Raw genomic sequence first — 19,120 nt, 5'->3', positions numbered from 1 at the left:
TTCATCAAAATTAGAAATACCTTGGTGTAAGTCATGAGTCCCATTTTGTTAAACCTGTTCGTATCCCTTCAATGTCATCACCATGGTTTGGTTTTTTGGTTGTTTGGCACTTGCACCCTAAACACCCACTTTATTTTTTATTGATGTTTTCCAGAATTAAATCTATTGAAAAAGTTATAATTTTGTGCATAATTTAGAAAATGGGATTCCATTTTTTGTAATAAACTGATTTGTAATCAATTATGTGGTGTACTGTCATCTTCATAATATTTATTCCAAAGTCACTTGTTTGATGTAGGCCTAATATTGTAGAACTCAACACATTTACATGTTTTACAAGTCATTGTATTTATATGTCCTGATCTGTCAGAAAGAGAAATGAAAGAAAAAACAGGAACCATGTATGTTACTGTGTACAGTAAATGTCATACTTCTTAGTTTCATATCAGTTTCTGTGGATTAGAGGAAGAAACAAATCCCTTGTAGTAGACACCTGCTTTATTCTGTAAGTTGTTTTTGTATGTTAAATGCTGTTTAAATGTATGTTTAAAATTATATTGATGATCAATTACATTTTAGGTCTGAATTTCAACAGGATGCCAGGAACATTAGTGCCAGAGATGTCCTCTCCTTACAAGACTTTACATGATAGCTATGTTCCCAACCGAAGGGTAAGAGTTGCTTGTCAAGCATTTGTCAAACTTTTCAGTAGAATCTTATCTGTTGATTACAACTGAAGTCTGTTCTAACTATTGTTCATATTTATGTTGAAATCCATTTTTTTCTGTCCTCATTTTTCATAAACATCACACTTGGTTGTGTGTCCGTGCTCTCAGGGCTCAAAACGGCTTGTGTCTATAGCTGTGGTTGTGGGATGTTTGACTGCTTTGGGTGCACTGCTCTCCTTTTCTATATTGGACAAGTGCACAGAAGAAGAGCATTTCCAAAATGACAAGCTCTTCCAAGAAACAAGAACAGATCAAAATAACATTTCTGATGAGCAAAGCCGGTGAGCTTCATGTACACAGTATACGTTTTTGCTTTAACACAATTGACAATGTAAAACAGTGCCATTTTTTTCAAGGGAATTGGATGCTTTGTTTCCTGTTTGTAATCATCCCCAAAGACTAGTAATTAAGAGGTCCTGTTGTGAATTCCTCAGAATTATCCTTGTAGAGAGCATTCCCCTGTATATGAAATATGACGACAATGCAACCTTTGGGACCCCAGTGGACAAGGCCTGGAGAGATCTCCTGTCCATGGCAACTAACCAAGTCGATGTGGCTTCCTTCTACTGGACTCTTACCGGTGATGACATCAATATGAACTCTTCCACTGACTTACCTGTGAGTTATTAAAAAAAAGCCAGTGCAGGCAAATTCATCCCTGTAAATTTGCCTGCACTTTATCTAATGTCATCAACAGGGAAAGGACATACTGGAGCAGCTTGGAGCTTTGCCTTCCAGAAACGTATCAGTGAGGGTTGTGACGAGTATTCCCTCTATGCTGACAAACTCCACAGATCTACAAGTTCTGAGACAGAAAGGTCTGAAAACATCCCTTAAACCAACCCTGGTCCTCCAGTAGCCCCTATAGTAGATATTTTTATTGTAACCTTGGACACACACACCTGATTCAACATGCAGACTAAAAAAAAACGTATTTTTACCTTATTTAATTAGGCAAGTCAGTTAGGAACAAATTCTTATTTACAATGGTGGCCTACCGGGGAACAGTGGGTTAACTGCATTGTTCAGGGGCAGAATGACAGATTTTTACCTTGTCAGCTTGGTGATTCGATCCTGCTACCTTTCGGTTACTGTCCCAATTCTCTAACCACTAGGCTACCTGCCGCCCCAAATCATCAAGCCCTCAATGAGTTGAGTGAGATGCATTTGTCCAGGGCTACAATGAAAATGTGTACTGTTGGGGGAACTGGAGGACAATGGTTGGGAAACAAATCCAATTTTATTAGTCCCATGTCAAATACAACGGGTGTAGACCTTACAGTGAAATGCTTACTTACAAGCCCCTAACCAACAATGCAGTTTAAAAAATATGAAAAAGAATAAGATAAAAGTAACAAGTAATTAAAGAGCAGCAGTAAAATAACAATAGCGAGACTATATACATGGGGTAGCGGTACAGAGTCGATGTGCGCAGGCACCGGTTAATCGAGGTAATTGAGGTAATATGTCCATGCAGGTAGAGTTAAAGTGACTATGCATAGATAATAAACAGAGAGTAGCAGCAGTGAAAAGGGGGGGGGGGGGGCGCAATGCAAATAGTCTGGGTAGCTATTTGATTAGATGTTCAGGAGTCTTATGGCTTGGGGGTAGAAGCTGTTTAGAAGCCTCTTGGTGCTCTGGGTACTGCTTGCTGTGTGGTAGAGAGGGAACAGTCTATGACTAGGGTGGCTGGAGTCTTTGACAATTTTTAGGGCCTTCCTCTTACACCGCCTGGTATAGAGGGCCTGGATGGCAGGAAGCTTGGCCCCGGTGATGTACTGGGCCGTACACACTACCCTCTGTAGTATTTGCGGTCGGAGGCCGAGCAGTTGCCATACCAGGCAGTGATGCAACCAGTCAAGATGCTTTTGATGGTGCAACTGTAGAACCTTTGGAGGATCTGAGGACCCATGCCAAATCTTTTCAGTCTCCTGAGGGGGAATAGGTTTTGTCGTGTTCTCTTCACGACTCTCTTGATGTGCTTGGGCCATGTTAGTTTGTTGGTGATGTGGACACCAAGGAACTTGAAGCTCTCAACCTGCTCCACTACAGCCCAGTCGATGAGAATGGGGGCGTGTTCGGGCCTCCTTTTCCTGTAGTGCACAATAATCTCCTTTCGTCTTTTTTCCATTTGATTTAACCTTTATCACTTTGAGGGAGAGATTGTTGTCTTGGCACCACACGGCCAGGTCTCTGACCTCCTCTCTATAGGCTGTCTCGTCGTTGTCGGTGATCAGGCCTACCACTGTTGTGTCATCAGAAAACTTAATGGTGTTGGAGTTGTGCCTGGCCGTGCAGTCATGAGTGAATAGGGAGTACAGGAAGGGACTGAGCACGCACCCCTGAGGGGCCCTTGCGTTGAGGATCAGTGTGGCGGATGTGGTGTTACCTACCCTTGGGGGCGGCCCGTCAGTAAGTCCAGGATCCAGTTTCAGAGGGAGGTGTTTAGTCCCAGGATCCTTAGCTTATTGATGAGCTTTGAGGGCACTATAGTGTTGATCGCTGAGCTGTAGTTAATGAATAACATTCTCACATAGGTGTTCCTTTTGCCCAGATGGGAAAGGGCAGTGTGGAGTGCAATAGAGATTGCATCATCTGTGGATCTGTTAGGGCGGTGTGCAAATTGGAGTGGGTCTAGGGTTTCTGGGATAAGGGTGTTGATGTGAGCCATGACCAGCCTTTCAAAGCACTTCATGGCTACAAACGTGAGCGCTACGGATCGGTAGTCATTTTGGCAGGTTACCTAAGTGTTCTTGGGCACAGAGACTATGGTGGTCAGCTGAAAACATTTTGGTATTACAGATTTCGGGCAGGGAGAGGTTGAAAATGTCAGTGAAGGCACTTGCCAATTGGTCAGCGCATGCTCGCAGTACACGTCCTGGTAACCTGTCTGAACCTGTGAATGTTGACCTGTTTAAAGGTCTTACTCACATCGGCTGCGGAGAGCGTGATCACAGTCATCCGGAACAGCTGGTGCTCTCATGCATGTTTCAATGTTATTTGCCTCGAAGCGTGCATAGAAGTTGTTTAGCTTGTCTGGTAGGCTCGTGTCATTGGGCAGCTCTTGGCTGTGCTTCCCTTTGTAGTATGTAATGGTTTGCAAGCCCTGCCACCTCCGACCAGCGTCGGAGCCGGTGTAGTATAATTCAATCTTAGTCCTGTATTGACGCTTTGCCTGTTTGATGGAGGGCATAGCAGGATTCTTATAAGCTTCCAGGTTATAGTCTCACTTCTTGAAAGCGGCAGCTCTAGCCTTTTAGCTCAGCGCGGATGTTGCCTGTAATCCATGGCTTCTGGTTGGGGTTTGTACGTACGGTCACTGTGGCGACGACATCATTGATGCACTTGTTTATGAAGCCAGTGTACCTTGTAAATTATCCTACTGTATTTTAATCTTTAAATGTAATTTCATTGGTTTTCTGTAGGAGTCCAAGTAAGAAAGGTGCACTTTGGGCGTTTGACTGGGGGTGTACTCCACAGCAAGTTCTGGATTGTTGATAGGAGACACATATTCCTTGGAAGTGCCAACATGGATTGGAGGGCTCTTACACAGGTAAAGGTCTAGTGATGATATAATAGACTTACCTTTGAATACTCCACTCACTTTGGTCCTACATGTGTCATGACCGGTAACAATGCACGGTAACAATGCACATCATCTTAGGTTAAGGAACTGGGAGTGGTGATCTACAACTGCTCCAGTCTGGCTGAAGACCTCCAAAAGATATTTGAGTCCTACTGGGTGATGGGTCATTTCAACAGCTCCATCCCAGACCCTTGGCCCTCCAAATATGACACTGCCATCAACAAAGAGCATCCCTTGCTGCTGAAGGCTGATAATGTTTCAAGCAAAATCTACATTACAGTGAGTCCCTTCTGTTTCACTTCCCCATTCTGTGCTTTCAGAGGGCCCAGATGATAAAACCAATAGCATCTGAATAAAACCTGAAAGAATTAAAGAGCGTGCCCATTGTCCAACACATAACAGGTTGAATGGTTCTACTCCTCACAGACCTCTTTCTTCCCATGGCATGTCTGCCCTCTCTCTCCCAGGGTTCTCCTCCCTCTTTCTGCCCAACATCTCGGACTCAGGACCTGAATGCCATCCTCTCAGTGATATCAGGGGCGCAGCACTTCATTGATGTGGCAGTCATGGAGTATTTTCCCACCACACGCTTCATACACCCTCAAAGGTGAACCTACTGTCCTACCAGGCTCATAGCATTTTTCAATACGCCCTTGAGTTTTAGTTACAACTCTGCCTTCTTGTTTTATTGTTAGATGAATTTAATCAACCTCTAATTCATCCTTTAGGTACTGGCCGGCCATTGATGATGCATTAAAGAGAGCTGCTTTTGAGCGGAATGTTAAGGTCCGTCTGCTGGTCAGCTGTGGACGTGATTCTGATCCAGCCATGCTACCTTTCCTTCAGTCTCTAGCCTCCCTGAATTACCCTGCCCATAACATCAGCATTCAAGTGGTAGGAAGACACATATAGCCTACTGGTATTATTATTCAACCATCTGGTTGTCTTCCTTTCTGTACTGTAATGCCAGATTGTCCTCTTTTTCAGAAACTGTCCATTGTGCCAGTAGGGAACCAGTCAGAGATTCCCTACTCCAGAGTAAACCATAATAAATACATGGTGACTGATAGAGTGGCATATATTGGTAAGTGTTAGACAGGTCTAACAACAAGGCCTACAGTAGATTTTTCAGAAAATAGTTTAATATGATGCTACTTTATTGTGAACAGACACAGTTGTATATATGAAGACATTACATGTAATGAACAGCCTGAATTCCAAATCCTTCTGCCCCTCAGGGACGTCTAACTGGTCTGCTGACTACTTCAACACCACAGCTGGAGTGGGGCTGGTGGTTTCCCAACACACACCAAACTGGCCCTGGGGGACCCAGGCTCTGCAGGGGCAGCTCAGAGCAGTGTTTGACAGGGACTGGCACTCTCAGTTTACTGTATGTTTTGCTGACTTGGGCCATCACCCTGATTGTGCACTCTCAAAAGGATAGGTGCTTTGACTACCATCCATACACTTAGCTATAACAATGTTTACTTTAAGTATGGCTTAGGGAAATAACAGTAAGCCTGTTTGGCTGCTTTTCCTAGCCTTGGGTTGTTTCTATAAGGGACGTTGCAACTGAACACATGATTTGCATCATCGTTTGTTAGGCCACTTGTTACCTTTTTTTCCTACTGAAAATGTACTTTTGGATTGTTTCATACTTCACTGTGTTACCTTTCACAAGCTGATAAATGCAGTTTCGTGATGTGCTTTATTGCTAATTATTTTTGCAACGAAATTGTATTATACAAGTTCATTAATTTGAAATAAAGGCAGAAAAAGACTGAGCTCTGTCTAGTTTATTCAAGGGTTTGTATTTTTTTCCTCTACACTAGATGGCGGTAACGTAAATTATTCAGCGTGTACTTTGTAAGTTGAAAGGTCACGGAGCAGAATTTCATGTTGTAGTACGTGTGCTTCTGACGGGCTAGCCAGCTAGCTGAAGTTACAGAATTGCAGTGGGAATCATGGTACTACTTGAAAACGACTCGGTATGACAGAATGCCCCATCGACTAATGTAGTACATCTTAGTTAGATACTGTCACTATTAGAAGACTGGTTTAGTTTGATAAGTATTCTGCATTGGCATAAGTGGCATCTGCCGCCATAGCTAGCATTTGCTAACTATTAATTTGGATTGCTTCTGTGGTCAGCTTTATAGAATAAGAAATACTGGACACGTTTTTAGTTAGAAGTAGCTAGCAAGATAGCTAGGTCGTAGAGAGTGAGTTCGAAAAAATATATCTAACGTTACACACACATTGATATATGTCGGCGAGTTAGGTAGCTAACGTTAGCTCATTAGCCAGCTGTCTAGTATTAACATAACGTTACAAGCTACCACCACAGTTGATTTCAATGTTAACGAACCTAAATTACATCTGATTATTTTCCTCTAGTTTTTGACGGAGCTGACACGGTTGTTCCAGAAATGCAGGACCACAGGCAGTGTTGCCATCACGTTAAAGAAATGTAAGTGCTCAGATCTTGTCAGCTGTGACATAACGTTATTTGGTGGCCGAGTTTATCCTTCAGTTCTTCCAGGAAATGTTCATATTAGGCCTATATCCTCTTTTGAGCTCAACCTCAGAGGTTTACATTTACAGTGATATTTATTTATACATTTTATTTAACTTTTTGCAGCTTTTTTTTTTACAAGCAAACATGCATAGACAAAAACAATAAACTTAAAGCAGCAATATGTTACTTTTTGGGCGACTCCACCAAATAAATGTGAGTTATAGAACTATCATTCTCATTGAACGCAAGTCTCTTAGAAACGGTAGATATGTTATGTGTGCTATTTCTATGCTTCCTGTTAAGTAAAAATGTTGCCTCTTACTTTCAGTTTTGTACACCAGCTTTAAACAGCTGAAAATACAATGTTTTTGGTTATGGAAAATATATTTCAGAGTGGTTTAGACAGTAAAATGATACTCTACACTATACTTGCTTGTTTTGTCACGCAAACTATTAGAATTTTAGCAACCATGAAATTGCGTAGCGATTCTGCATAGTGCATATTTAACATGCATACCTTTTAGGGCTGACCCCAATTAGTCGACGGGTCTATTGTTTGGCTGTTGGTCGACGGGGATTTTTTTTTAGTCTTGCAGTAGCAAATATATATTTTTATGGCACAAGACGCCTGTCTGATTCGCGCCCATCTCAGTGAACAAATCCATTGGGGAGGCTGAGACTAATCTTAATCCATTGCGGAGGCCGGGTGGATGGCACAGTCCAAGAAGGTCTGTGAGGCTAAAATGCACGTCTCACTCCAGAAATTACTCTACCGCCAATTTGTGCACGTTCATTATTTCATAACTTAATTGTGTGAATTGTTTGCCTTGATTGCTAGTATATCAATTCCACATTGCATATATCATCAGTAATAGTTTATATTTACCGTTAATTTGTAATCTACAGTTTGTTTGGTTATGGTAATTTATGTTAATACATTCAATATGTTATTATTCCAGTCTTTTACCATGATCATTGTCAGAGTGGACACGTTGTTTGAAGAGCGCACAACCCATGCTACACTTGTGCGAAACAAGTTTTGGTTCATTACATTTACAAGTTATGTCAATTTTAGTGTTTGTCTTTGTTTGGAGCTCTACTGTGAATGTTGAGTAAGGACTCACACTGATTAGCATAGAGGTAGGCTACCTGGCCGGAGCGCAAATGTAGGCATATAAATGTGCCCATTTGGGGATCTGATAGTATTTCTGATTGGCTTAACGCACCACCACTAATGAGCTGTGGAGCTTCTCAAAGTAATGTTTTCTTAACCTCAAACAACAAGCAAACAAAGTCTGTTTTTACATACATTGAGAATGACAATAGTTGAAAAATCTTTCCAGGGCTCACTGGCACGGGAAACTCTGAGGGCCCAGAATATTTTATAGTTGCAAGTTTGCTAGCTTGAACTTCTGGCTGGAGCCAAGTTGATAGTTGATACAATGTTTCAAGTTCGTTGCAGAAAGGCCATGTGTAGCCAATATTTAGGATATTTTCTACCTGCAGGCTGCAATATTTTTATTTGTTGCTTTGTGTAGGCTATTTTTTACATAGTTGGCAATAGAAGTTACTTTTTGGGTTTGTATAATTTTTATTTACATTTGGATAGAATTTTGATTAACCACATGACAATGATTTTTAGATATGAAGACGTTATTATAAATTAAATTAAACTGTTCCACGAAATTGTGCATAAGAAAACCATAACTGGCACGCATTTCGGTAGGAATTGTAAGATAAATTGGCATTCCACATGAGAAAGGTTACCAACTCCTCGTGTAGCCTATTAACGCCATCTTCAGGATAGTAACTGTTGTGAAAGCCAGTAGGACCTGAAGGAGAATAGTCGGGGTTAGGTTAAGGTTTTTAGCTTCTGGTTATCTTGATCTCTGGCTCCCTCTTGAGTCATTTGTGGTGTATTTCATCAGACAAGTGTATATTTGATTTCATTAAAACACACAGGGTGTGTCTATATATGGAAAAATACATTGTAAAACATTTCTACCAATCAATTTGTCGGCTTTCGGTCACACAATATTTTTTTTAGTTTGGGACAGCTGTTATACCTTTCCACCTAGATGTATAACATCACATATGTTCAGACCCAAATGTCCCCAACGTATCCACACCCAATGTTGTTTCTAATACTTTTAAGACTACCGCATATTACTTTTTATATTGTGTTATGTTGTTTCTGTTTGTTGCCAGACTTTTTTCAATATTTAAATAATAAAGCATTTGATTCTTCCATTCTCTCAACATTGGAGTATCATTTATACTTCCAGTATTTAAGTAATAGCTTCTTCGATATAAGTGACACCCAATGGTTTTGACAATATTGTTTATCTCACCACACTCCCATATGCCATGTCTTGAAAAATGCCGATAAGACAGATTAAACGTACATTTACATTGTAAAACTTCCTACAGTCTGCTTTCGAATTCTGCTCATAACTTTTGGACTTTATAACACTCCCAGAATGCAATCATTATTGAGTCATTGCTAGTTTTACACTTACGACATGACTTTGCCATAATTTTAATTTTGTCTCTTCTATAATAAATTCTATACATTAATTCATACTGGGTGGGGCACATTTTTGTTAACGGTAATTTAGTTTGAATATAACAAACACTCCCTACATCTTGTTCCAATATCAGTTATTTTTATTTGACCTGAAAGCTTATGTGAAATAAAACTTTTAAGTTGCATACAGTATATTTGATCATGTCTACATTGGTCAGTCCAAAATGGCTTTTTAATTCTGGCAGGGAAATATTTATTTACTTTTACCACGTCATTTACGGTTTCTATGCCTTTAGTTTTCCATGTGAGTCAATTTATCAGTGGACTCTGAAAAGCTATCCAAGGATTGTTCCATAGTGGTGTGTTTTTAGGCAGTAATATTGGTTCTTTGTACAATCTGTTTCATTTTCTTCCATGTTATAGTGTTCTTAACTAAGGTGTTAATATTCTTAGCTCCATCCTTTGTGTTCCTCTTTAAATCAAATCAAACTTTATTTGCCACATGTGCCAAATACAACAAGTGTAGACTTTACCGTGAAATGCTTACTTACAAACCCTTAACCAACAGTGCAGTTCTAGAAGAAGAAAGTATTTACCAACTTGGTATTTACCAAGTAAAAAGTAACACAATAAGAATAACAAGGATATATACAGGGGGTGGCTCTGGTACCAGTCAGTGTGCAGGGGTACAGGCTAGTTGAGGTAATCTGTACATGTAGGTGGGGGTGAAGTGACTATGTATAGGTAACAAACAAGCAGCTTCGTGGGCAATATGGTGTTGAATGCTGAGCTGTAGTCGATTAACAGCATTCTCACGTGTTCCTTTTGTCCAGGTGAGAAAGGGCGTTGTGGAGTGCAATTGAGATTGCGTCATCTGTTGGGGTGGTATGCGAATTGGAATGGGTCTAGGGTGTCCGGGAGGATGCTGTTGATGTGAGTCATGACCAGCCTTTCAATGCACGTCATGGCTACCGACATGAGTGCCACGGGGTGGTAATCATTTAGGCAGGTCACCTTCGCTTCCTTGGTCACAGGGACTATGGTAGTCTATTTGAAAGATGTAGGTATTACAGACTCAGAGGTTGAAAATGTCAGTGAAGACTCTAGCCAGTTGGTCCGCGCAAGCTTTAAGTACACGTCCTGGTAATCCGTCTGGCCCAGCGGCTTTGTGACTGTTGACCTGTTTAAAGGTTTTGTTCACATCAGCTACCGAGAGCGTTATCACACAGTCAGCCAGAACAGCTGGTGCTCTCATGCATGCTTCAGTGTTGCTTGCCTCAAAGCGAGCATAAAAGGCATTTAGCTCGTGTGGTAGGCTCGTGCCACTGGGCAGCTCGCGTTTGGGTTTCCCTTTGTAGTCCGTAATAGTTTTCAAGCCCTGCCACATCCGACGAGTGTCAGAGCAGGTGTTGTAGGATTCAATCTTAATCCTGTATTGACGCTTTGCTTGTTTGATAGTTAGTCTGAGGGCATAGCGGGATTTCTGAAAGTGCATGCAATTTTCATGTGCTCCACAGCAAACTGTCATAAACACATCTCACAAGTATCAGACACTGCAAGCTCCCAGCTACTATCTTAAGAAACGCAACATTTAGATTATACCATCCCTGGATAGCCACTTGGCTTAAAAACCCAAATGGATGGGTTTTTGGGTGGATGTGATAACCATCTTGTGGGTTGGCAGAAGTACTTTCCCCAAAAACATTTAAATTTAATGTTAACTGCAAAGTAGGCTTACCTGGCAGAAGTATATCATGAGTAAGTATATAATTTGTATATATTCTTTGCTATTTGTTCACTTTGCCATGAAATGAGCAGCAGCAGCAGCACAGAAACATTGCTAGATCGGCAATTTAGACCACACATTCCTCACTCGCTAGATGTGCAATTAAAGGGCCAGATGCGCGATTAAATGGGGTTTACACTCTAATCTAAATTTATCTCAAATCGAAATGTGATTTATTCATTGACATTAACTCAGAACATCCAATTTTGTTGTTTCTCTATGAATAATTCTCATTTTAAGAGTGAAAACCCCAAAAATCTAAAACCAGGAAAGCTTAAGTTAATTTGGGAAAATATAAAGCATATTTTTTGGGGAAAATAACATTTAATAGGGCCCCCTTAGTAGTTTAGTAACCATTATTTTACCGGGTATATTGACAGAACATAGTGCTCTACTTTCTCTTTTACACTAAGGACCTGGGGAAGAGTTGCAGGAGAGAGGAGAAGAGAAGAATGTGCCTATTTGAAAGCTAGGGGGAAAAAAGTAGCTTATGATGTTTCATTTTTTTTAAAGTAGCTCTCATGCTAGAAAACGGTTGGAGACTTCTGCTGTAGATCGTTAGTTATTTTTTTCCTATTGCCATTACATGTTTTTCCACATTAATTTCATATCCTGAGATTCTATAAATATTTTTTTATTAAGGGGGCATTCTTTTTCAATATTAGTCGGGTACAGTGCATTCGGAAAGTATTCAGAACCCTTAACTTTTTCCACATTTCGTTACATTACAGCCTTATTGTATAAATTACATTTTTTTCCTCCTCAATATTCACACAATACCTCATAATGACAAAGCAAAACAGGTTTTTAGAAATTTTTGCAAATGTATTAAACAAACTGAAATATTACATTTACATAATTATTCAGACCCTTTACTCAGTACTTTGTTGAAGCACCTTTAGCAGCGATTACAGCCTCGGGTCTTGTTGGTTATAAGGTTGCACATTTTGAGGAATATTCAGTGGTGGAAACTTTCCGATGGAATTAACGGAAATATATGCAAATTAATATTCATACCATTTAAATGTAGGTGTTTTTTGCATTTTATATATTTACCATATCATATGGAGACAGAAACAAAAACCTATTCCCTTATCATAAATAGACATAATTGCAAATGATTAAATCCTTCCAATTAAAATTAAATAAACATTTTGAATGAACTTTAATTAAATGAGTTTACTCTTCACATGGGATGATTTCACTGAACAACAAAGGAAACGGAATATTGAATGATCCCCAATGATCCATCTCATCTCCCCAGAACATTTTCAATATCTGTAAAATGATAGTCTAGAAACTAAAGCTTTGGTTGTCTTTCTCTCAGGCTTCCATGTCTTCATCCTGGACCTCCTCAATGTCCACATATGGAACATCAGACTGAGGCTTTATCTTCACTGTCACTTTCCAACCTTGTTATGGATGGCTTGTTGTCAGGCCCAAAAAGCCTCAAATTTGCCCAGATGGCCACCAATTTTTCCACCCTTGTATTGGTCAGCCTGTTGTGTGCTTTGGTGTGTGTGTGTGTGTGTGTGTGTGTGTTCCCAAACAAGGGCCAGTTGTGCTCTGAGGCGGCTGATGTTGGTGGGATTTGAAGGATGATGGAGGCTACAGGGGAAAGAGCCTCAGATCCACAAAGTCCCTTGCACCAGGTGGCTGATGAGATATGTTGGCATGACTGCCATATTGCATCTCCATCCCAAAGCCTTTGCTTGGAAGTGTACTTCGCCAGACTGCCAAGAACCTTGCCCTCATCCAGGCCAAGGTGGCGAGACACGGTAGTGTTGACACCATAGACCTTGTTGATCTCTGCACCTGAGAGGATGCTCTTGCCAGCATATGTACGCTGCGGCGTGTATGGGCTTCAGGCAGAAGTCTTCATGTTTTTTTTTGTATTTCAGAACTGCAGTTTCTTCTGCTTGGAGCAACCGTGAAGTGGGCAGGGCAGTAAGGATTTATTCTCTTACATCTGCAAGCAGAGTCTGAACATCAGACAGGATAGTATTGTCTCCCTCAATCTGTGCAATGGCTACTGCTATAGATTTCAGGGTGCTTACCACTCTCTTCCAAAATACATAATCCAGGAGGATCCTCTTGATGGGGAAGTCCATATCGGCAGACTGTGATATCGCCATTTCTTGGAGAGACTCCTTCCCCTCCAGGAGACTGTCAAACATGAAGACATGTTGCTGGGCAGCTTCAATGTGGTGCTCTTATTCTTCTCACTTTGCTTGGTGAGGTAGATTGCTGCTATAACTTGATGACCCTTCACATACCTAACCATTTTCTTGGCTCTCGTGTAGAGCGTATCCATTGTTTTCAGTGCCATGATGTCCTTGAAGAGCAGATTCAATGCATGAGCAGCACAGCCAATCGGTGTGACGTGAGGGTTGGACTCCACTTTAGACGAAGCAGCCTTCATTTTCCAGCATTGTCTGTCACCAGTGCAAATACATGCTGTGGTCAAAGGTCGTTGACTGCCTTCAGCACATCTGCAATTTAGTGACCGGTGTGTCTGTTGTCCCTTGTCTGTGCTCTTGTAGATTACTGGTTGAGGGGTGGAGATGTAGTTAATTATTCCTTGCCTACGAACATTTGACCACCCATCAGAGATGATTGCAATACAGTCTGCTTTTTCTATGATTTGCTTGACTTTCACTTTAACTCTGCATCCAGCAAATTAGTAGATAAAGCATGTTTGGTTGGAGGGGTGTATGTTGGGCGAAGAACATTCAGAAATCTCTTCCAATACACATTGCCTGTGAGCATCAGAGGTGAACCAATTGCATACACAGCTCAAGCAAAACATTCATCAGCATTTCTCTGACTATGTTCCTCCATTGAGTCAAAAAAAACTTCTGATTCCAGGAGGGCCATGAGCTGTAGCTATCGTAAGGTGTCTGATTCATCTTTTTCACCTCGAATAGAAGTAGATGGACTTTTGTCAGAGGTTGCTTGTTGTGAGCGCCGAGGGAACTTTATGTACTTGCCCAGATGATTCTGCATCTTTGTTGCATTTGTCACATATGATTTGGCACAGTATTTGCAAATGTACACAGCTATTCCTTCTACATCATCTGCATTGAAATGGCTCCACACATCAGATAGTGCCTGTGGCATTTTCCTGTAAAGATTAGGAAAAAATGAGTAAAAAAATCCCAAATATACAATTCCAAGTAGAGATAAATAGTTAAGCAGTTAAACAACTCCTTTGTAAGATAAATGTTTTAAAATGAAACATGTATGGAAACAGGTGAATTAACACCCCTCAAAACTTACCAGAAAGCATGTAGTCCTTGGCTCAGTCCTTGACTCAAAATATCAAACCTGTATTCGCTTTGTCATTATGGGGTATGTACTGTATTTTTGCTTTTGGATATTTATATATTTTAATTGAATGTATTATTTCAGCTGGGAAGTTGAATGCTTCCAAGGACGGCCAAAAGTATTTTTTGCATCAACAGCCATTGAGAAATCTACATCTTGTCTTTTTGCGTATTGTATTATACTGAGAAATGTTCTTGTATTTTAAGTGTCTATGTTTAATAAACACTGTTTGATTAATGTGTATCAAATCTGGGTATACTTCTGCTATTCTGTTGCCCTTGAGTTTAATCATTTTATTGTTGCATTTTTATCAAATGTATGGGTCTAATCTGTTGAACTCCAGAATTGACTGGTTTTAATATCACTGAAATAACTGTTTGATACATGGACCTAGGAAGTACTGAATTGAGTGACATGAGTTGTTATTTCCGTAAATAGAGGCGCTACCTTGTCCCAAAATATAAAATACAATTCTATGGGAAAGCTGTCCATCCCCGGTGCTTTTCTCAGCGCAAATGTTTTATTTGTGTAATATTTATTTTTCTGTGATTTTTTTTTTCTTTTTTTTTCTCCATTTTTTTTGTGACTATCTGCTGGTAGTTGCTTCAGGGTTATTATTGAATCTAAGGCTGTCTGATCAGTCCAACTACAGTGAGTAATCCTGTTGACCTGTAGTTTGTCGTCATGAACTTTACAGATGACGGGAGAACCAAACCAGTCCCCAGAAAAGGCCACCCAGAGAGTTATGAACCAGCAGACAACAAGTGTCTACTCAGAGCGTCAGACGGCAAGAAGAAAATCAGCACAGTGGTCAGTCTAAAACATCATGTGGCAAAGAAGTGATTTATGATGGTTTGGTTGATTTTTAGAATCAAATATTTTTCTTACCTAGTCAGGCAATTAGTCCATACATCTCTACTTAGTATTTAGCCAGACTAGATTCAGACTCCACGCTTGCGTACAGCTGCACTGGGGTTGGACAGACTTCCTGTTTCGATTAAGACACTGTGGAACCGGTGCGAGATTGCTTGTTTTTCAGGAACCTGCCCTTTTTGTCCTCATGCTCGGTTGCATAAGCCACAGCCATTTTGTAATGACAGTGTCAGCCAATCAGCTCTTTTGTTGTTCAATGCAACGTGCCACTCCATAATGGTTGCTGTGGCTACTGCTAGCTAGCATGAGGATGAAAACAGCAGTTTAATTAAACTAGCACTTTACTTCAAAACGTACAATTTCTGAGCCAACGCAATTTCACATCCCTGGATTGAGGTGCAATTTCTGAGCCGGATCTGCGGTGGCTTAATGTAAACAGCAAGCCTATCCGACCCCAGTGCAGCTGTAAGCAAGCGTAGGGTCGGAATCTATTCCGTCTACTTAGTAATCCGATGTTGTCCATTGCTCTTGGGTGTTCTGACATCAAATCAAAGTTTATTTGTCACGTGCGCCAAATACAACTGTTGTAGACAGTTGTAGACTTACAGGCTCTAACCAATAGTGCAAAAAAGGTATTAGGTGAACAATAGGTAGGTAAAGAAATAAAACAACAGTAAAAAGACAGGCTATATACAGTAGCGAGGCTATAAAAGTAGCAAGGCTACATACAGACACCGGTTAGTCAGGCTGATTGAGGTAGTATGTACATGTAGATATGGTTAAAGTGACTATGCATATATGATGAATAGAGAGTAGCAGTAGCGTAAAATAGGGGTTGGTGGGTGGGACATGCAGATAGCCCGGTTAGCCAATGTGCGGGAGCACTGGTTGGTCGGCCCAATTTTAGGTAGTATGTACATGAATGTATAGTTAAAGTGACTATGCATATATGATAAACAGAGCGTAGCAGCAGTATAAAAAGAGGGGTTGGGGGGGGGCACACAATGCAAATAGTCCAGGTAGCCATTTGATTACCTGTTCAGGAGTCTTATGGCTTGGGGGTAAAAACTGTTGAAGCCTTTTTGTCCTAGACTTGGCACTCCGGTACTGCCTGCCATGCGGTAGTAGAGGGAACAGTCTATGATTGGGGGGGCTGGGGTCTTTGACAGTTTTTAGGGCCTTCCTCTGACACTGCCCGGTGTAGAGGTCCTGTATGGCAGGCAGCCACTGTGTCGTCTGCAAACTTAAGGATGGTGTTGGAGTCGTGCTTGGCCATGCAGTCTTGGGTGAACAGGGGGTACAGGAGGGGACTGAGCACGCTCCCCTGGGGACCTCTAGTATTGAGGATCAGCGTGGCAGATGTGTTGCTGCCTACCCTCACCACCTGGGTGCGGCCCGTCAGGAAGTCCAGGATCCAGTTGCAGAGGGAGGTGTTTTAGTCCCAGGATCCTTAGCTTAGTGATTAGCTTTGAGGGTACTATGATGTTGAACTCTAACTTCGCTGTTGAAATAAATCCATATGATTTGCTATACCTTGCAGACAGTAGTGCTAATCAGTTTTCCTTTTATCGCCAGGTTAGCACCAAAGAAGTAATCAAGTTCCAGATGGTAGGTACTGACATTGTGGTATGGTTTTTGTAACAAATGCATCACTGGAGCACTGAATGCACATTGTCTTGTTTGACTAGATCTATGTAATGCTAAAAATGATTTAGCAAATCATTTAAACACGTTCCTCTTGACAAACTCCTCTTGTTTGCTCTCTCTCTTTTCAACTTGTCAGGCATACTCTAACCTCCTGAGAGCACATATGGACGGCCTTAAGAAGAAAGACAAGAAAAGCAAAAGCAAGAAAACCAAAGCCACCCAATGAGCAACAGACTCTTTCATAGCATACTGGCGGAACCCAGACTTGCCTGTACCACCTCCTAGACACTCTTAACTATCATCTCTACCCCCATCCTTCCTGCTGCTGGCTGCGGCCCACAATCTTCCACCTGGGGACTGCTTTGACATCATGCCATTGTTTACACAGCAGTGTCTCATCCCTGGCCAGTGAATGGTATCGGTCTATAAGGATGAAGGGAGAGCTGAGGAGTTTAACACTCAGAGAGGATACTATAAGTGAGCTGCCTTTTTAGATCAACCCCCCCACCCCAATGTCAACATCTCTGGCCTGGATCCAAGTTACACAGAGAGCTGCATCGTTTATGTAGTCACGGAAAGGATGGAGCGTGTTGATAAAATGCCTTTCAAATCGTTTTCATTTTAACTACTACCTATTTAGTCAGTTCGGTTTGCATGCATCAATTCGATTACATGTTCACTAAAGTTCTGATTTACTTTCCAACCGGACCTTGTCTTAACCATTTATGGATAGATGATTAAATGTGTAACTATATACTAACTACGAGTGAAGCTGCCACATATATTTGTTAGGGTTGGGGCTGAATGTTTTTTTTGCCATTCGGAAAATGTTAGATTATTATATTTTACGGTGGAAAGTGAGATACAGAATTGTTTTTGTTTTTACTTAAGAAGTTCCTTATTGGTCCAATTAGTTCTTCGTCACTCATGTGTCCACTTAATGAAGGTGGTAAATTCATAGTTGTAAGCTAAGCTGTAAAGCGAGGATCCAAAAGTTAGCTGACACATTGTAAGGCCTTTATTGTACTGTTGGATTATCAATTCAAATGCAGAAAAGCTGTAGCCTCTTAATTTGTAGGATGTATTTGCCATCTGATGGAAGATTGAGTGAGGGGGAAAGTATTTAGAAACTTCTGAATAATATAGTATATTTACTGGTGGCTGAAAGGCATATTTGATTTATGGATACAGAGAGAACCTTGTACTTGATAAATTTAGTTTTTAATCAACAGGCTTGGTTTTCCTTACTGGGTGTAAACCTAACCATGATAATTATCATTAAGGATTATAATTACTTTCCAGTGAATGACACACAGCTGCAGCTTTTAACACACATGTCAGATGAATGATGTCATGTCATCGTTTATCACAATGTCATTGAGCAATACAAATTGTTACTGTAAAATGAGAAATAAAGTGCTTTGTTGGAATAAATATCAATCTGGCAGCGATTTGTTGAAATAAGGAATACGCCGTTTAACTTTACATTGTAGGCTGATAACACGAGCTACAGTTGAAGTTGGAAGTTTACATACACCTTAGCCAAATACATTTAAACTAATTTTTTCACAGTTCCTGACATTTAATCCTAGTAAAAATTCCCTGTCTTAGATCAGTTAGGATTACCACTTTATTTAAAGAATGTGAAATGTCAGAATAATAGTAGAGAATTATTTATTTCAGCTTTTATTTCTTTCATCACATTCCCAGTGGGTCAGAATTTTACACACAATTAGTATTTGGTAGCATTGCCTTTAACTTCTTATGGCTGGGGGGCAGTATTGAGTAGCTTGAAAGAATAAGTTGCCCAAACTAAACGGCCTGCTCCTCGGTCTTGCTAATATATGCATATTATTAGTATTGGATAGAAAACACAAGTTTCCAACTGTCAAAATATTATAGTATAACAAAACTGATATAGCAGGCGAAACCCTGAGGAAAATCAAACCAGGAAGTGGCTTCTATTTTGAAAACTCCATGCTCCATAGCCTGCCTTTGCTCCATTTAAAGGGATATCAACCAGATTCCTTTTCCTATCGCTTCCTCAAGGTGTCAACAGTCTTTAGACATAGTTTCAGGCTTTTATTTTGAAAAATGAGCAAGAAAGATAACATTGCGTCATTGTATG

At 40.6% G+C, this 19,120-nt stretch overlaps 2 protein-coding genes across 6 annotated transcripts; both read left to right on the top strand.

The window, feature by feature from the left end:
• Positions 1-390: 390 nt before the first annotated feature.
• On the top strand, positions 391-6,098 carry LOC110505482 (5'-3' exonuclease PLD4). 5 transcript variants are annotated; one of them, XM_021584733.2, is made up of 11 exons: positions 391-505; positions 596-671; positions 837-1,009; positions 1,163-1,308; positions 1,426-1,546; positions 4,154-4,281; positions 4,393-4,593; positions 4,782-4,921; positions 5,043-5,208; positions 5,302-5,398; positions 5,553-6,098. In XM_021584733.2, exons 4-11 carry the CDS (start codon positions 1,201-1,203, stop codon positions 5,756-5,758), a joined length of 1,167 nt encoding a protein of 388 aa, XP_021440408.1. In that variant the 5' UTR covers positions 391-505; positions 596-671; positions 837-1,009; positions 1,163-1,200; the 3' UTR covers positions 5,759-6,098. The 5 variants fall into 5 exon arrangements, with proteins under 5 accessions (XP_021440408.1, XP_021440406.1, XP_021440405.1 ...); XM_021584731.2 differs by having other exon boundaries at positions 1,163-1,346; positions 4,821-4,921; XM_021584730.2 differs by having other exon boundaries at positions 1,163-1,346.
• Positions 6,099-6,147: 49 nt separating this feature from the next.
• Positions 6,148-18,426, top strand: LOC110505483 (signal recognition particle 14 kDa protein). Its single transcript, XM_021584735.2, has 5 exons — positions 6,148-6,302; positions 6,712-6,784; positions 15,170-15,282; positions 16,921-16,953; positions 17,129-18,426. The coding sequence occupies exons 1-5, from the start codon at positions 6,279-6,281 to the stop codon at positions 17,216-17,218; spliced, it is 333 nt and encodes a 110-aa protein (XP_021440410.1). The 5' UTR covers positions 6,148-6,278; the 3' UTR covers positions 17,219-18,426.
• Positions 18,427-19,120: the final 694 nt, after the last annotated feature.

This window comes from Oncorhynchus mykiss, chromosome 25 (assembly GCF_013265735.2).
Source record: "Oncorhynchus mykiss isolate Arlee chromosome 25, USDA_OmykA_1.1, whole genome shotgun sequence".
Lineage (NCBI taxonomy): Eukaryota > Metazoa > Chordata > Actinopteri > Salmoniformes > Salmonidae > Oncorhynchus > Oncorhynchus mykiss.
The sequence above is the reverse complement of the archived record's forward strand: the minus strand, read 5'-3'. Positions and strand labels throughout refer to the sequence as shown.

Excerpts from the sequence above, each read along its gene's own strand:
- LOC110505483 (XM_021584735.2), top strand. The coding sequence starts at position 6,279 with ATGGTACTACTTGAAAACGACTCG. Across the intron at positions 6,785-15,169 it reads TGCCATCACGTTAAAGAAAT|ATGACGGGAGAACCAAACCA; the intron begins GTAAGTGCTCAG and ends TGAACTTTACAG. Across the intron at positions 16,954-17,128 it reads AAGTAATCAAGTTCCAGATG|GCATACTCTAACCTCCTGAG; the intron begins GTAGGTACTGAC and ends TCAACTTGTCAG.
- LOC110505482 (XM_021584730.2), top strand. The coding sequence starts at position 423 with ATGTCATACTTCTTAGTTTCATATCAGTTTCTGTGGATTAGAGGAAGA. Across the intron at positions 672-836 it reads GCTATGTTCCCAACCGAAGG|GGCTCAAAACGGCTTGTGTC; the intron begins GTAAGAGTTGCT and ends CCGTGCTCTCAG. Across the intron at positions 5,209-5,301 it reads ATAACATCAGCATTCAAGTG|AAACTGTCCATTGTGCCAGT; the intron begins GTAGGAAGACAC and ends CCTCTTTTTCAG.